The sequence below is a fragment of the Hipposideros armiger genome, unplaced genomic scaffold (assembly GCF_001890085.2).
Source record: "Hipposideros armiger isolate ML-2016 unplaced genomic scaffold, ASM189008v1 scaffold_167, whole genome shotgun sequence".
Lineage (NCBI taxonomy): Eukaryota > Metazoa > Chordata > Mammalia > Chiroptera > Hipposideridae > Hipposideros > Hipposideros armiger.
Window position 1 is genome coordinate 2,503,340 of NW_017731517.1, and position 14,413 is coordinate 2,517,752.

Below are 14,413 nucleotides of genomic sequence, written 5' to 3' on the forward strand. Positions count from 1 at the left end.
GCCGGTGACTCACGGCAGCCCAGCTCCAGGTCGAGCTGTTGTTCAGCATCTTAGCTGTAGAGGGCAGTGTCACTGGCCCTCATATGTGGGATCAGAATCGGGGCCCTCTGGTGTCCCAAGCCAGCTCTTAACCAACGCGCCACTTGGCCGGCCCTCTCCATTTTTTTAAAGTGTCATCGAGCAATTGAATAGGAGGGCAGGGAACACAAAGGGTAGACATTTGGTCAGGAGGCCAAACCCGGTTACAGGCTCCAAGGGGACTAGACTGGGGACCCTGGAGGAACTCACACAGCCTCCTGTCCCACTGCCCAGGGCTGTTGCCATACCCCCATTCACCCAGTTGCTTAAGCCAGGACACTTGGGAGTCAGCTTTGATTCCTTTCTCATTCTCACCCCATGTCATGTGTGTCCTACTCCTAGGGTATATGGCACTTCCTCCATCCTCACTGCCATCAGCACCCCTCCCCGCTCACGCATTCTCAAGACAAGACTGGCTGTGTCTCATCCTTCAGGGCTCAGCTGCAGTAACACCTTCTAGAAGAGTCTCCTCCAACCATCCAGTGTAGGCTCCTCCCACTTGCCCCTCCCTCCCTCACTCCCTGAACCCCGATTTATATCCGCTAATTGCTTCCTTCCAGAAGCAGACCACAGTTTGTAATGATCTCACTCACTGCCTACTTGCTGGCACTGGTTGCTGCCCCCACTGGGCTGTGCAACCTCCAGGGCCAGGACCACCTCGGTCTTGGTCACTGCGGTAGCTGCAGAGCTTACACTTGACCTGGCACGTGTTGGTTCCCTACCTTCCTGACTTCCACCAGGAAATGGGGCAGGGAATTTCATGCAGGATAAGGCCTGCATACCAAAATTGTGCTAGACATCGTGCCTGAAGGTGTGTGAGCCACGAGGGCTCCATCACAGCACTAGGTGTGACTGACGTTCTTTCCACCGGCATGTGACACTGATTACCACAACAAACAGTTTGCGCAAATATGAACCAATAACTTGAACCTGAGCAAGTCTCTAGATCTAACTACCAGTTTGCAGGAGATACAGGGGACAGAGAACATGTTAAATGATACCATAGGGATGCAGTCAAAATCCAGGACACAGGACACTTGCAGGGCAAACATCCAGTTTCTTTAATAAACACATTGCAAGAAAACAAAAAGAGAGATGAGGGGAACCTGTAGATTTAAGACGACCAAAGAAATATATCTACCAAATGCAATGTGTGGTCTTTGTCTGGATCTTGATTTAAACCAATCAACTGAAAAGCAAAATATATAGAACATTTTACAAACCTATTTAGACATTGGATGGTATTAAGGAACGATTTCTTTTTAGGTGTGACTGTGATTTTGCAGTTTTGTTTTTTAAAAAGAGTCGTTTTTTAGAGATGCATCCTAAAATATTTAGAATGAAATCAAATGTTTGGGATTTGCTTAAGAATAATCCAGTTTAGGTGGAGGGGGGCTTATATTAGGAATCAGTTGGGACAGAAATGAGTCCAGACAAGCCATGCATTGATACTTGTTGAAGCTGAGTGATTCACAAGAGTGCATTCTAATAGTCTCTCTATTTTTGCATATGTTTGAAATTTTCCATAATAAAATGTTTTGTTTTTTTTAAAATAGTGAACATGATTGCTCTAAAGGTTAGCAAAAAAAAGAAGGGCAGCTGGCTTTTATAGGTAAGCCAGCACTAATGTCCTCCAGGAGACAAGGCCCAGGTTCCTTGTGTAAATTCCTCCCTTCCCCAGACTTGCCCACCCTCCCCGTGAGACTCCCCTCCCTACCAGGAGTTTCCAGGAATGTTCATTGCACTGGGTGTGCTATGGACTGTGATAATGAGCAGAAGGTGTGGGTGACAGCTGATTTAGTAACTAATTAAAAGCTACAGAGCCCTGAGGCACGGGTGCAGAGCCCTGGGTCCAGAAAGAAACGATGATTAAACCTAAGGATTACAGAGCAGGCACAAGTATGACTTTCTGTTCACCCATTTGTGCTCCTTAAAAAATGACACGCATGATGAGACTGGTTGTTAGTTTTGATATAAATGTTGGTGAATAGAGGCCAGAGTAGAAATCCATGTGCTGGAAAAATACGTTTAAGTGTTGCCTACACTTTTCCCAACTCGCCACGGTGTTTCACCTACTAATACTACACGCTTTTGCATCTACTGTCCCCTCTGTCTCGAAGGTCTCTACTCAGCTCGTATCCCTGGCGAAGTCCCATTTCTCCGTGTGAAGCCTCCCCAGCCCACCCCAGCAGGGCTGCCACCAGCTTCTGTATGTCTTTGCAGTGGGCACCTTGGAGCCCCACTCGGGAGCCTGACTGGGAAGTGGCACTACCACACCTGGCTGTAGATCACACCACACAGCCCCTGTGGATTGAATGTGGTCCTGAGAAAGCCTGTCTGAACTATTGAGAGACAATAATAATAATAATAATAATAATAATAATAATAATAATAATAAATTGTCTTAAGGTAACTCAAACTAACCAAATATTGCCTAGCTGAGGTTCTTGGTGGAGTAAATAATATATCACTTCTTTATGGAAAAACAGCTACTTCCAGCCCATGGACTGATGTAAATATTGCCCTGAAACCCTGCTTACAGTGTACATGGGGGAAAAAAGAAGTTCGTTTAGCAAAGTTAAACTTCAGCACAGGGTGTTGCTAGCAACTTAATGCCCAGAAGATATCAATTCTATCACAAAACACCCCAAGGTGACATGCCAAGCACCACATGGCTCTCAGCTGGAGACACTTATGTACAACTGTTTCGACCCAGCTAAGCTAACAAGAGGATGAACAGAACAACAGCTCCTAAGAAGGAAGTGCCCCCCATTTAAAAGGCCAGTTCCAGTGTCACACTCACCTTTCCAATGAATGAACTTACAGACAGCAGGGACCACTGGGGAAAGTCTCAGTGCAGACTCTCAGCAAATTCAAATCACACGTTAGATTCCTTATATTAAATGCACATTGAAGCAAAACAACAACCGTCTTTTTAGGCTTAAATGAGCCTAGCCGTGGTCCCCAGGGCAGAAAGCCCACTGCAGTAGTGGCAGCGGGAAAGCCTTCTCCAAAACAGATGTGGTTAGAGAACACTTGAGGTTAGCACAAATAAGAAACAAATGCAAATAGTTGTACTGAGAAGACAATGAAATTGCATGAAGTTGCAAAAGCAAACTCCATTGGGTGGGAGGAAGCAGTAGCTTAAGGTAAAATAATTTAGGAAAAAGAACAGAAAAGCAATAAACATTTAACTGAGTGCCTCTGTTTGAGGCCCTTTACTAGAGCTGTTTACATTGTTTAAAATTTAATACAACCATCCTTCTTTTCACATATATGAAATACACAAGGAAATGACTAGAGACTTAATTTAGCTTAATGTCATAAGGACAGCAAGTGACAGAACCAAGATGGAACCTCCATCTGCTAGAGTCCATAAGCTGTGCTCTTTCTGGCTGCCTAGTTTAGAGAAAATTGGAAACAAAAGCCGTGGAAGCTGCAAAGCTTCATGGGAAGGCTTCCTGGTTAGAGATTGGACAGCTAGAAAAGCTGGAAAACTAAAAGGGCCTACGGAAAAAAAACTTGATAAAGAAACTCTGGAAATAGCCAAATCCATGCTACAATCACGGTGGAGGCTGACTGATTTCAGCAGAGAGCCCAGCGTGGCCTGGGACGAACCATCACAGTTGACATAGTATTTTTACTCCAATGATCTCACTAAGCCTTGTAAAGCAGGCATTAATATCATCTCATTCTTCATTTGAGAAAAAAATGAGTTTCAGTTTAGAGGACTTGCCTCAGACCCTACATTAGAAGTGCCAGAACAAACCTCTTGAGTCCAAATTGCAAAATGTTTCCATTTACCCCACAAAGCCAGAATTTAAAACCGAAACAAAAGGATTAGCAGATAAAACAAGGGAAAACCTAGGGGGTAACAGTTAGGAGAGGAGTCAATATTTGCAACTTTATCCAGTTAATGTCTAAGGAGAGGTTTTGGATCAGTTACCCATCTCTCCTGCAGGAAGTGTCTGCCTGAGATTAGCCAACATTTAAAAATGGTTGTGGTCTCTAAATTTTAACTTCTGGTGTGTCTATCAAAAAAGAGGCAGCAGTGTCCAGAACAGGAGATGACCAGGGAAGGAGGGGGGCCCGTGCAAACCCAAGTCTCTGGGGAAAAGCATGCTCCTTCCTTAACCCCTTGAATGTCCACATCAGCAGTTTACCCGTGCCAGCTGGAGCGCTAGGACTCCCTCAATTTAGATTACACAAATCCTTTAATTTGAATGCAATCTCTTAATTTGAAATTATAGAGAAATTATATGGAAAGGATTAATGCCTTTCCAGAATGACCATATGTCAGTGTAACTCAGAGGCACCAGTTGGTGAGGGAAGCTCTTCTTTACATTAGTACGCCATATAATAAATGTAGGAAGAATGATGGAAAGAAGTAAACAACAAAACAAAGCAAAAACATCATTCAGCAACCCTTAATTTAGTGATCGATTCAGGCAAAGATCATCAGTGGATGCTACACCATTAGGTGAAAGGTTGGAGGGCGAGGGGACAGCAGCATGGGTCAAATCACCCCATAGCCTGTTCACTGCTCACAGGGGAGAAACATAACTGACAGATATGATCGGGCTGTCATCTCCTTAATGTTAGCAGCTAGCAGAGCAATAACCCAACATCACTTGGCTCCTGATATTATACAATATGGCTTCATTCATGAAATATACTTGTTAAATAATATTTAAGGTACTCAACAATGGAAACAGAAATAACTCAATTAAAAAATGAACACAGGAACATAAGAAGATATACAAATGGCCAACAAACACATAAAAAGAGGCTCCATGTCTCTAGCCATCAGGGAAATGCAAATCGAAAACACAATGAGATAGCACTTCACCTCCTCCAGGAGGGCGAGAATCTAAAAGTCAGATAATAACAAGGGTGAGCCCTCAAAATGTAGAGAAATTGGAACCTTCATCCATTGCTAGTGGGAAGGCAAAGTGGTGCAACCACTTTGGAAAACAGTTTGATGGTGCCTCAAAATGTTAAACACAGAGTTACCATAAGACCCAGCAATTCCACTCCTGGGTATACACCCATGAGAACTGAAAGTAGATGTCCACACAGAAACTTGTACACAAACATTGATAGCAGCATTATTCTTAATAGCTAAAACAACCTGAATTACAGACAGTTCTAAGGATTGAGAGGTCAAAGTTGCCTGCTTGCACTGGTCAGTTAAGAAAGAAGGACTGAGTTGGTTCCTGGAGAGTAGGGGAGGATCTGAGAGATAAGAGATGGATTCAGTGGTTGAGTAAAACAATGAGCAAAGGGCTAAAGGAAGACCTATTTTACTTTTCTGGGAAGTGTTATGGGGAAGCTGGAAACAAAGCTAGAAAGGGAGGGCGAGGTCCTGAATCCACACAGAGGAGTGCACCTTCCTCTGAAGTTAGGATGGGGGGAGGGCACTAAAGAAACTGAACACAACTGGAAAGTGTCTACTCCAACATGACAAGAAAGATACAGGTGCAAAGGCCTGCTGCGAAGGTAAAATAAAGGACTGGTGATCTGCCAAGATGACCACCATGTTACTCAACCCGATGGGCAACTCCCAGTCCTCATCTTTTTGGCCCATCAACAGCACTTAACATGGTGGCTCACGCCCCTCTCCTTGATGGACTTTCTTCCCTTGGCTTCCAGGACTCCACCTTGCTTGGTTTTCCTCTTATCTCACTGGTCACCCCCTTTCCGTCTCTGATGCTGGCTCCTCTTCATATCCCTGACCCATTGGAGGCTCCCATGACCTCTTCTCTATCTACACACATTCAGTTCTCTTGTTTTAAATACCATCTATGTGCCAATGATCCCAAATTTACATCCAAAGCCCAGGCTTCTCTTCCAAACTCCAGATTCACATATCCAACTGCCTACTCCATCCCGGTCCCCTGGTGTTCAGTAGCACATCACCTACCAATGTAATATATAATGCATCATCTATCATGTCTGCTGTTTATTCTCTTGCCCCTACTCTCCTGCTAGAATGTAAACTCCTTGAGGATAGAGTTTTGTTTTGTTCACTTGTATTCTAAGTGCCTACAGTAGTGTCTGGCACATCGTTCACACTTGGCAAGTATTTGTAGAATAAATGAGTGAAGGGAAGGCAGTATGAGTTTATGTAACCTATATAAATGCAAGCATTTGGGGGGGGTTCTCTAATAATTTTTAAGAGTGTAAAGGACTCCTAAGACCAAAATGTTCGAGAGCGGCTGATCTAATGGTGTCCAGAAACTTCATCAGGTGCCGTTAACAAGGAAAAGGAAGCAGCAGTGAAAGTAGCTGAGGGAAGAGCGAGGTAAGTAATTTTCAGGTGCCAAATGGAACCTGAAGTGACAGATGGGCATTTAGGTGGAAACTTCTGGTATGATTTTGAAAATCTGGGGCCAGTCCTCATGAGAGAGGTCATGGCCAGAGCCACTGCCATGCAGCAGGTAAAACCACAAAGGTTGGCAAGCTCTCCAGGAAAACTGAACAAAGGAAATACAAGCCGTACCCTATGATTCCAGGGCTTTATAGTCTATTTGTGGGCAGACGGAATATATGAGACCAGCAAAGGAAACATCTGCAATGATCAGAGTACAATGTAGACTTAGCTCAGGATACTGAGGTGTCCGGGGCCAAACCCCACGGAGCGCAGCACCTCACGGAGACTCTGAGCTCCCCCCACATCTGGGTGTTGTTGCTCTATCACAGGCACTGGAATTGCCTGTTTCTCAGTGGCTCTCTCGTGACACTGGGACGTTCTTGTGGACAGGGACGTGGTCATATTAAGTGGCTGTGTTTCAGAGTTTATAGCCCCAGCACCTGGCACAGCACCCTACACATCTAAGAGTCCCTTAGTATAAACATTTGTGGAATGAATCAAGTTTTGCAGAAAGTGAGTGGCCTGTATTGCAGAGAAGGGTAAACAGGAAGAAAGCTAGGAGATCTTGAAGGGTGAGTTAAATTTACCGTATGTAAGGGAAGATTCCTATAGGAAGTGGAATAATGAAAATCTGTGGAAGATGCTTTTGTGAGTGTGTGTGTGTGAAAGAGAGAAGAGAGGAGAAGAGGGGAGGGGAGGGGAGGAGAGGGGAGAGGAGAGGAGAGGAGAGGAGAGGAGGTTGAGAGACAGTGAGACCAGAGGCAGGGAGATGAGTCAGGATCGAGGTATACAATTTTTTTTTCTACCAAGGATATCCTTTTATTTTTCCATAGCATGAAGAATGTTATTTCCAAAACAAACTGAACTACCAAATAATAATGAATTAATTTCTCCATTTTTATGATCAAGACCTACATAATTTAATATGCAATAAAACCAGGTTCTAGAGCAGCGGTTCTCAACCTGTGGGTCGCGACCCCTTTGGGGGTCGAACAACCCTTTCACAGGGGTCGCCTAAGACCATCAGAAAACAAAAAGATATTTACATTACGATTCATAACAGTAGCAAAATTACAGTTATAGAGTAGCAACGAAAATAATTTTATGGTTGGGGGTCACCACAACATGAGGAACTGTATTAAGGGGTCGCGGCATTAGGAAGGTTGAGAACTGCTGTTCTAGAGATTCTTCTGTTGGTCTACACAGCCATTCAGAGTTTCCAATCAGCAGGAGATAACCAGCATTAATAAACGGAGGTGATAAAATTCCGGTCAAAGGAAGAAAATGGTTTGTCCTTCTGGACAATCTCATTACATTTTTGAAGCACTCCTGCCCAGGGAGGTCAGTTCATCGGCCAAGGCAGTAGAACTCACGTGAAATGTCCAGTGGCCCAGTGCGCAGGTTGACTAGATTACAGACTGGCCCATTCCCCACTCATTGCCCAGCATGGGATCCAAAGAATGTCTGGCTTCATTGCTGGGACTATACTGATTTACCATCCCCAAATAAGAGGCTATTCTGTGGGGAGAATCAGACCTCATCGTGTAGGGAGTCGGCTGTGCCCCTCCTCGCCCCATCATGGAACTTTCCTTCTCCTGCCTTCAAACAGCTCTCAAACTAAAGCAGAGGCATGAGATGTCTGGACACCATTAGATCAGCCGCTCTCGAACATTTTGGTCTTAGGAATCCTTTACACTCCTAAAAATTATTAGAGACTCCCCCCAAACGCTTGCATTTATATAGGTTACATAAAGCAATATTTATCATGTCAGAAATTAAGACTGAGAAAAATAAAAACATTTTTAAATTTAAAAAATATAAATATAATACTTTTGGAATGAAGTCATATGTTAATGTAAGTAACATTATTTTTTATGAAAATAAAACCCAATAGTGCTTAGGGAGAGAAGTGTCATTGTTTTACATTTCTGCAAATCAGTATGATGTCTGGCTTAATGGAAGACAGCTGGACTCTTACATCTTCTACATTCAATCTTTTGGGACAGATAATACACATCATATAGCTGCTGGTGAACTCCACTATACTCATACACACATGAGAGCATGGAGTATAGACAGCAAATAACATTTTAGTATTGTTAGGAAAAGAATTTTGACCTTGTGAATCTCCTGAACATGTCTCCAGGACACCCAGGAGTCCCTAGACCACACTTTGGGAACTGTCACATTAGGTCATCACAAATGGTGTCCTGTCCAGGGGCTCTAAACCTAGCTCTCAGCTTGGTTCTCACTGTCCTAGTTCCCCTTGTAAACCAGCACCTCAAGCTTCCACTTTCCTCCCCAGCCTGACAGCTCACTTAAGGTCTGCTGGTTAAAGGGCAGCTCTATGTCTGGTCCCTTTTTGACCCCAACACCACAGAGTCATACCTGAGCTAATGCCTTTTCACTCAAGTCAACCATCTCATCACTCTCGCACACCTCAAGACTCAGAATGTCTCCCCCACCACCACTACCACCTGCCTTCTACTTCGTGCCCCACCATATGCGACTGGTCAGAAATCCTGTTGGTGTATCTTAGATCACCTCTCAGGTTCACCCTCTTCTCTCCTTGTCCCCCTTTCTTTTAGCCCTCATCCCACATGTCTGGATAAACCAGCAACTTATGGGACTGATTTTCCTGCCCCCAAACTCTCTGTGTGTGTTTGTGCTGCCTTGCAAACCACACCAGACTTACCCTACTAAAGATGAGCATGCCTTATAACCAGCTATAGACAGCTTAACCCACCAACCAACCTTCTAGCCATCTTTCATGACCCTCCATGTAGTGTATTGCATCATTTGACCCCACATCTTCACCCTGGACCCATGCCTGTTTCCACTGTGGGCAGGGGACCTGCCTCACCCATGGACTTTGCTCTGCCATGTGACTTGCTTTAGTACATGAGATGTTAAGAGACATGAGCCAAACAGAGGTTTGAAAAAGCACGTCTGCATTTCCAATTACTGTCTTGTGCCTCTGACTCCTCCACGAAGAAGGACATACTGAAGCTGGCCCTCAGAAGCCATGCTCTCCAGTAGAATATTTAGTGGTGATGGAAATGGTCTACAGCAGCATTGTGCCATACAGTAACCACTAGTCATAGGAAGGTTTTGAACATTTCAAATGTGGCTGGAGCAACTGAAAGGCTGAATCTTTGTTATTTGATTTTAATTTATCCAATTTTAATAGCCACATACGGCTAACGGCCACCGTATTAGACAAAATGGCTGTGGAGGATATGAGACCCATGGAGCAGAACCAAATCATCCCAAATGGCCCTGCTAAAGCCACCTGCTGATTCCACACACATGAGCAATAAGGCTTATTGTCATAGGACACTGAGGTTTTTGTGGTTGTTTGTTACACAGCAAAAGCTAACTGATACATTCAATCTCCTGATCCCACCTGCTTATCCAGACTGAAACCTCCTACTCCAAGGGAAACACTCTGCTCCAGTCCGATTATATTCCTCACTCTCCGAGCACATGCCAAGCTTGTCCCCATCCTCATGCATTTGCCCTGGAATTCCTCTCACCTGGAATAGCCTCTCCATTTCCCTTCCACCCACTGAACTTGGACATGTCTTAACCTCCTCTGTAAAGTCCTCCCTCACTACCCTAGCTCACAACAATCCCTGTGTCCATTTCCACATTTCCACTTGGGCTGGATGCTTGAAAGTATTAAGAGTCAGACACAGACTTGGGCTGGAATTCTAGTTTGGACGTTTAACTGGTGGTATGAGATTGGATTATGACTTCTTATTATAATTATTATTATTATTTCTTCATCTGAAAAAAGGAGGGAATTGTTCTGAGGATTAAATAATGTAAAAACTAGTAAGTTCCTGACACATGTAAATATATTCATCCAATAATAGTTTTCTTTCTTGGTGGGTTTTCCTTCCTTTTCCTAATCTAGTGTCTAGAACAGGACAGACCATCTGGCTCATGCTTACAGACCATCTGGTTCATGCTTACATGCCCTGTCAACTCATCTTCTCATTCAGGGCCACTGAACTTTTCTATCATTTCAAAGAGCATCTACACAGATACAAATAGTGATGGGTGCTGGCATGAGTCACCAGATACATGTCACCTCCTGGAATGCAGCTCCTAGTTGTCAGCCCTCTTTGAGGACTGCCTCCATGGAGGAAACTGCCTCACCCAGGGCCATACCTCCTTCTAAGGGAGCCCTTATCCAGTGCCTGATCACTGCAAGGGCCCAGAGGCCAGCCCTCCATGTAGACACGAGATAGCGCTGAAAGGCCATCTCACCTTCAGAGCAGCCAGGGAGCTAGCAGCCAGGGCCTGTTCTGCAGCTGGGCTTTCCCCCTGCTCAACCCTTCTGCAGTCCTCTCCCTTCCACAGGTATGGATCTGAGGAGCTCACCCTAATGAAACAACTTGCCTGCTAAGCTTCATCTCAGAGTCAGCTCTCTGGAAACCCAACCTGTAGCACAGATAGAAGATCCTTAGAGAGCTATGGCATTCTTTCGCATTGAAATACCGACTAAACCCAAACCCAGAAGGTATGACTCGACAGGAATCATGTTTTTTGCAATAGATTTTCCAGGTCTTTAGAATGTAATGCAGTTAGTCTGAAGCCATGAGTAAAGGAGGGCAGGAAGTCTCCTATTTAACACAGGGGTTCTTAACTTGGGGCCCAGGGAGCTCCACGGAGGTTCATGAGTAGAATTCACTATGTCTGTTAACTTAGATGGAAAAAAGGAGTTTGATTTTTTCCAGTAACCCCTAACTGATATTTAACATTTCCTTTTATGCATGTAGTATTTCCTTCCATACATGTAGGCAACAAGGCACAGCAGTACTAACACTGAATGACCTTGTCACTGGTAGAAGTCACAGATATTCTCATGTCACATGATGGTCACTGTAGGTATCTCTAAATGTTGTTTACAGACCTCATGAGCTGGAAAGTTCAGTAATTAGCTGACCCACCATTGAATCCATCGCTACATCTTGCTATTTAATGTGGTTAAAAATAAGCACATATAGGGCCGGCCGAGTGGCTCATTGGTTAAGCGTTGGCTTGGGAGCATGAGCTCTGAGCAGCAGGGCCACCGGTTGGGATCCCACATGGGCCAGTGATGCTGCGCCCTCTATAGCTAAATTGGTGAACAACAGCTCAACCTGGAGCTAGGCTGCCTTGAGTCTCCAGTGAAGGGTAGGCTGCAGTAGGGCTGCAATGGACTGTCTTGAGCTACTGTGAGTGGCCGTCAGCCAGTGTGAGTGGAGTCCAATGGCTGGAGACGGACTGCCTCAGCCAGGAAGAGCGCAATGATCACAATACCAGCAATGATCACAATACCAACATGGGCCAGTGAAGAACAAAAGGACAGCAGCTTGTCTGTTCCCCTTCCCCTTGAGTCCCCAGAGCTGTTCCCCTCCCCCAATTCCCTAAAAAAATTTTTTTTAAATAATAATAATAATCAGCACATATATACCCATAAGATTTTTGTTTCAATATTTTGATCTGCATTTCAACCTAATTGATTTCCTTGGCCATCCTGTGGATTTTGTTTTATTCATTAAAAAACATTCTAAGAAGCGTCTTATAGGCTTCACCAGATTGCCCAAGGAAGTCAGGGCAGTCCACCCACAAGGACGACAGTCCCTGCGGGTGGAGGTTTTCAGGACTCATTCTTTTTAGGCACAGCGACAAGCTTCACGTGGGTTTTGGCCCGAGGCGCAGTCTGCCCGGGCCAGACGACAAGCACAGCCATCCCCGGCGGGACGGCTCCAGCCGCTGTTGTGTAGTTCCCTGCACTCCTGGAACGCGCACAGCTTTATATGAAATCCACATGGTGCGCGGCTGGGGGAGGTAGCGCCCCTGAAGGCCTTGACCAACTTGACAGCGCCCCTGGCGCCCCACCAGTTCTGATCGGGTTCCAAAGAGCCAGAGCCCCGCTCCTCATTTGGAGCCCCCATGGTGACAATGCTCGTCTACAGGAAATTGGATCACCCGGGCGCCCTGCTCCCCCAGCCCTGAACTCTGGACTGCAACGAGCTCAAATAGAGAGCAGAATCAATGCCAAGATACATCCGGAGTTCACACACACACCAGTGCAGAGGCCTGTGGCTCTGTTCCCGGGGCGGAGAGTCGGGTTGGGCGGTCTTTTCCTGCCCGGGGCGCCTGCTGCGCCCCAGCTCTGGGCATTGCCCCGCGGAGTTTCCGCGCGCGCGCGCGCGCGCCTGGTCCCATTCGGCCGGGTCCTGTCTCCAAAGGCTCCGGACAATGGCGAGACCGATTTCCCGGCCGCGATGCCGCGCAAAGAGCCGGGGAGAACACTCTGCCGAGGATCCCGGGGTCGCAAGGTCTTGGGGTCCCAGGGCCTGCAGGGCGCGCTCAAAGCCGCGCAGATGCGGAGAGCTTCCCAGTCCCGCGAGCTCCTCGGAGACAGTGACCCGGAGGTGGGGCCGTCGGGGGCCGGGCAGTGGCGGGAGCGCACTGGGATTGGAGACCCTGCGCGAGCCCAGAGCCTGGCGGCCAGCGGGGGGGTCCCTGTCCCCGACGCCCACGTCTGCCCGGCTCCACCGGAGCCCGGGCCGCCGGCCTGCTTCCTCCCGACGCCGCTCTGGCCCCTGTCACCCGGTCAGCCCGCTCCCCTCCCCGGGCGCACTCACGTAGACGGAGCGAATGTCGGAGTTGTCGTAGAAGCGCAGCGCAGTGCTCAGCTCCAGGGCAGGGGAGACGCGGTCGTCGCCGGGCTCCAGCTCCAGGTCCTGGTGTCCGTGCCCGAAGGGGAAGAGCTCCTGGCGGCGCAGGCAGCCCCCAGGCCCCGCCAGCAACAGCAGCAGCAGCAGCGCCCTCGTCCACGCAGCCCCACTCCCGCGGACGGCGGCCCACATGGTCTCCAACTGCGGTACCGCTAGCCCTGCGGTTCCGCGCGGGAGGATGGAAGGCGGAGATGTAACCGGACGCCCCTCGGCAGCCCCTCCCCGGGGATGGGGGAGGAGAACCGTGGAGGTGGGGAGGGCCCGCCGTGCTGAGGGCGCGCCCAGGCCGCCCAATGGCCGCGCGGGAGAGAGGGCAACACCGCGCCCCGGCCGCTAGTCCCGGGGGTGGTGGGCGCTGGTGGCCGCGAGTCCCGAAACCAGCCTGGCTTCCAACGGACAGCCGCTCTGGGTGCAGGAGGTGGGAGCAGAGCGCCCGGCTCTGCGCGGGGTCTGCGTCAGGGCCGAGTGGTGGGAAAGCAGGCGGCGGGGAAGCGCCCTGGACGCAGATGTGTCCCTAAATGGTGGGCTATCGGCCCACCCAGAGGCTGCTGGCGGCGTCGGGAGGTCAGACCCACACGGTCCGACTCTGGTGGGAAGAGGGGTAGGTGCTGGGAAATGGCGAGAAGGGGCTGGGCCAGGAGCGTTCCTTTACTGCCCATCCATTCTTTCAGCTTTATTGAAGCCGGATCCTGGGCTCAGTGTAGAAGTTCCGCCAGAAATGGGGTCCCACCCTCCGATAACAGAGTCACGAGACTGTAACATAATTCAGTGTTAGTGGGGTGGGGTCCCCAAGTGTCAAAAGATATTCGGGCTGGAATAACTGGTCCAGGAGAGCTTCGCGTGGGATGTGGGAATGGGACCAGGTCTAACACAAGAGGCGGAATTTCATCAGGCGACTGGAGAAGGGACGTTCTGTAACGTGGAGGGCTGAGCTGTGGGTGGAGACAAGTACTATCCTCCAGTGGAGAATTTGGGAAAGGACTGTTCCGAGTAAAGCCTTTAATAAACCTAGGAATTTGAACTCGCTTTAACACTAAGAGAACTGTTGAGTTCTTGACAACAACAGGGCATAAGTGATGTAAATGGTATCCTAAAAAACCGGTTGGTCATTAATTTGTCATTGGGTTGTGAGTAGAGACAGGGAGGTCATCAGAGGACGCTGAGAAGAAAAAAAAAATAGGGTTGAGAAAGGAAAGGGTAGAAATTGAGAAGAAATTAATCTAAG

The 14,413-nt window shown here is 47.5% G+C and overlaps 1 protein-coding gene across 1 annotated transcript in view; it reads right to left on the minus strand.

Annotated features, from left to right (window-relative positions):
* The window catches only part of NID1 (nidogen 1), a 73,556-nt gene extending 59,395 nt beyond the window's left edge, over window positions 1-14,161 (minus strand). Inside the window, exon 1 of the mRNA XM_019651833.1 lies at window positions 13,096-14,161. Within this exon, the coding sequence (XP_019507378.1) occupies window positions 13,096-13,320 (225 nt within the window). The 5' untranslated portion in view covers window positions 13,321-14,161. The remainder of the gene's footprint in view (window positions 1-13,095) is intronic.
* Between the last annotated feature and the right edge of the window lie 252 nt (window positions 14,162-14,413).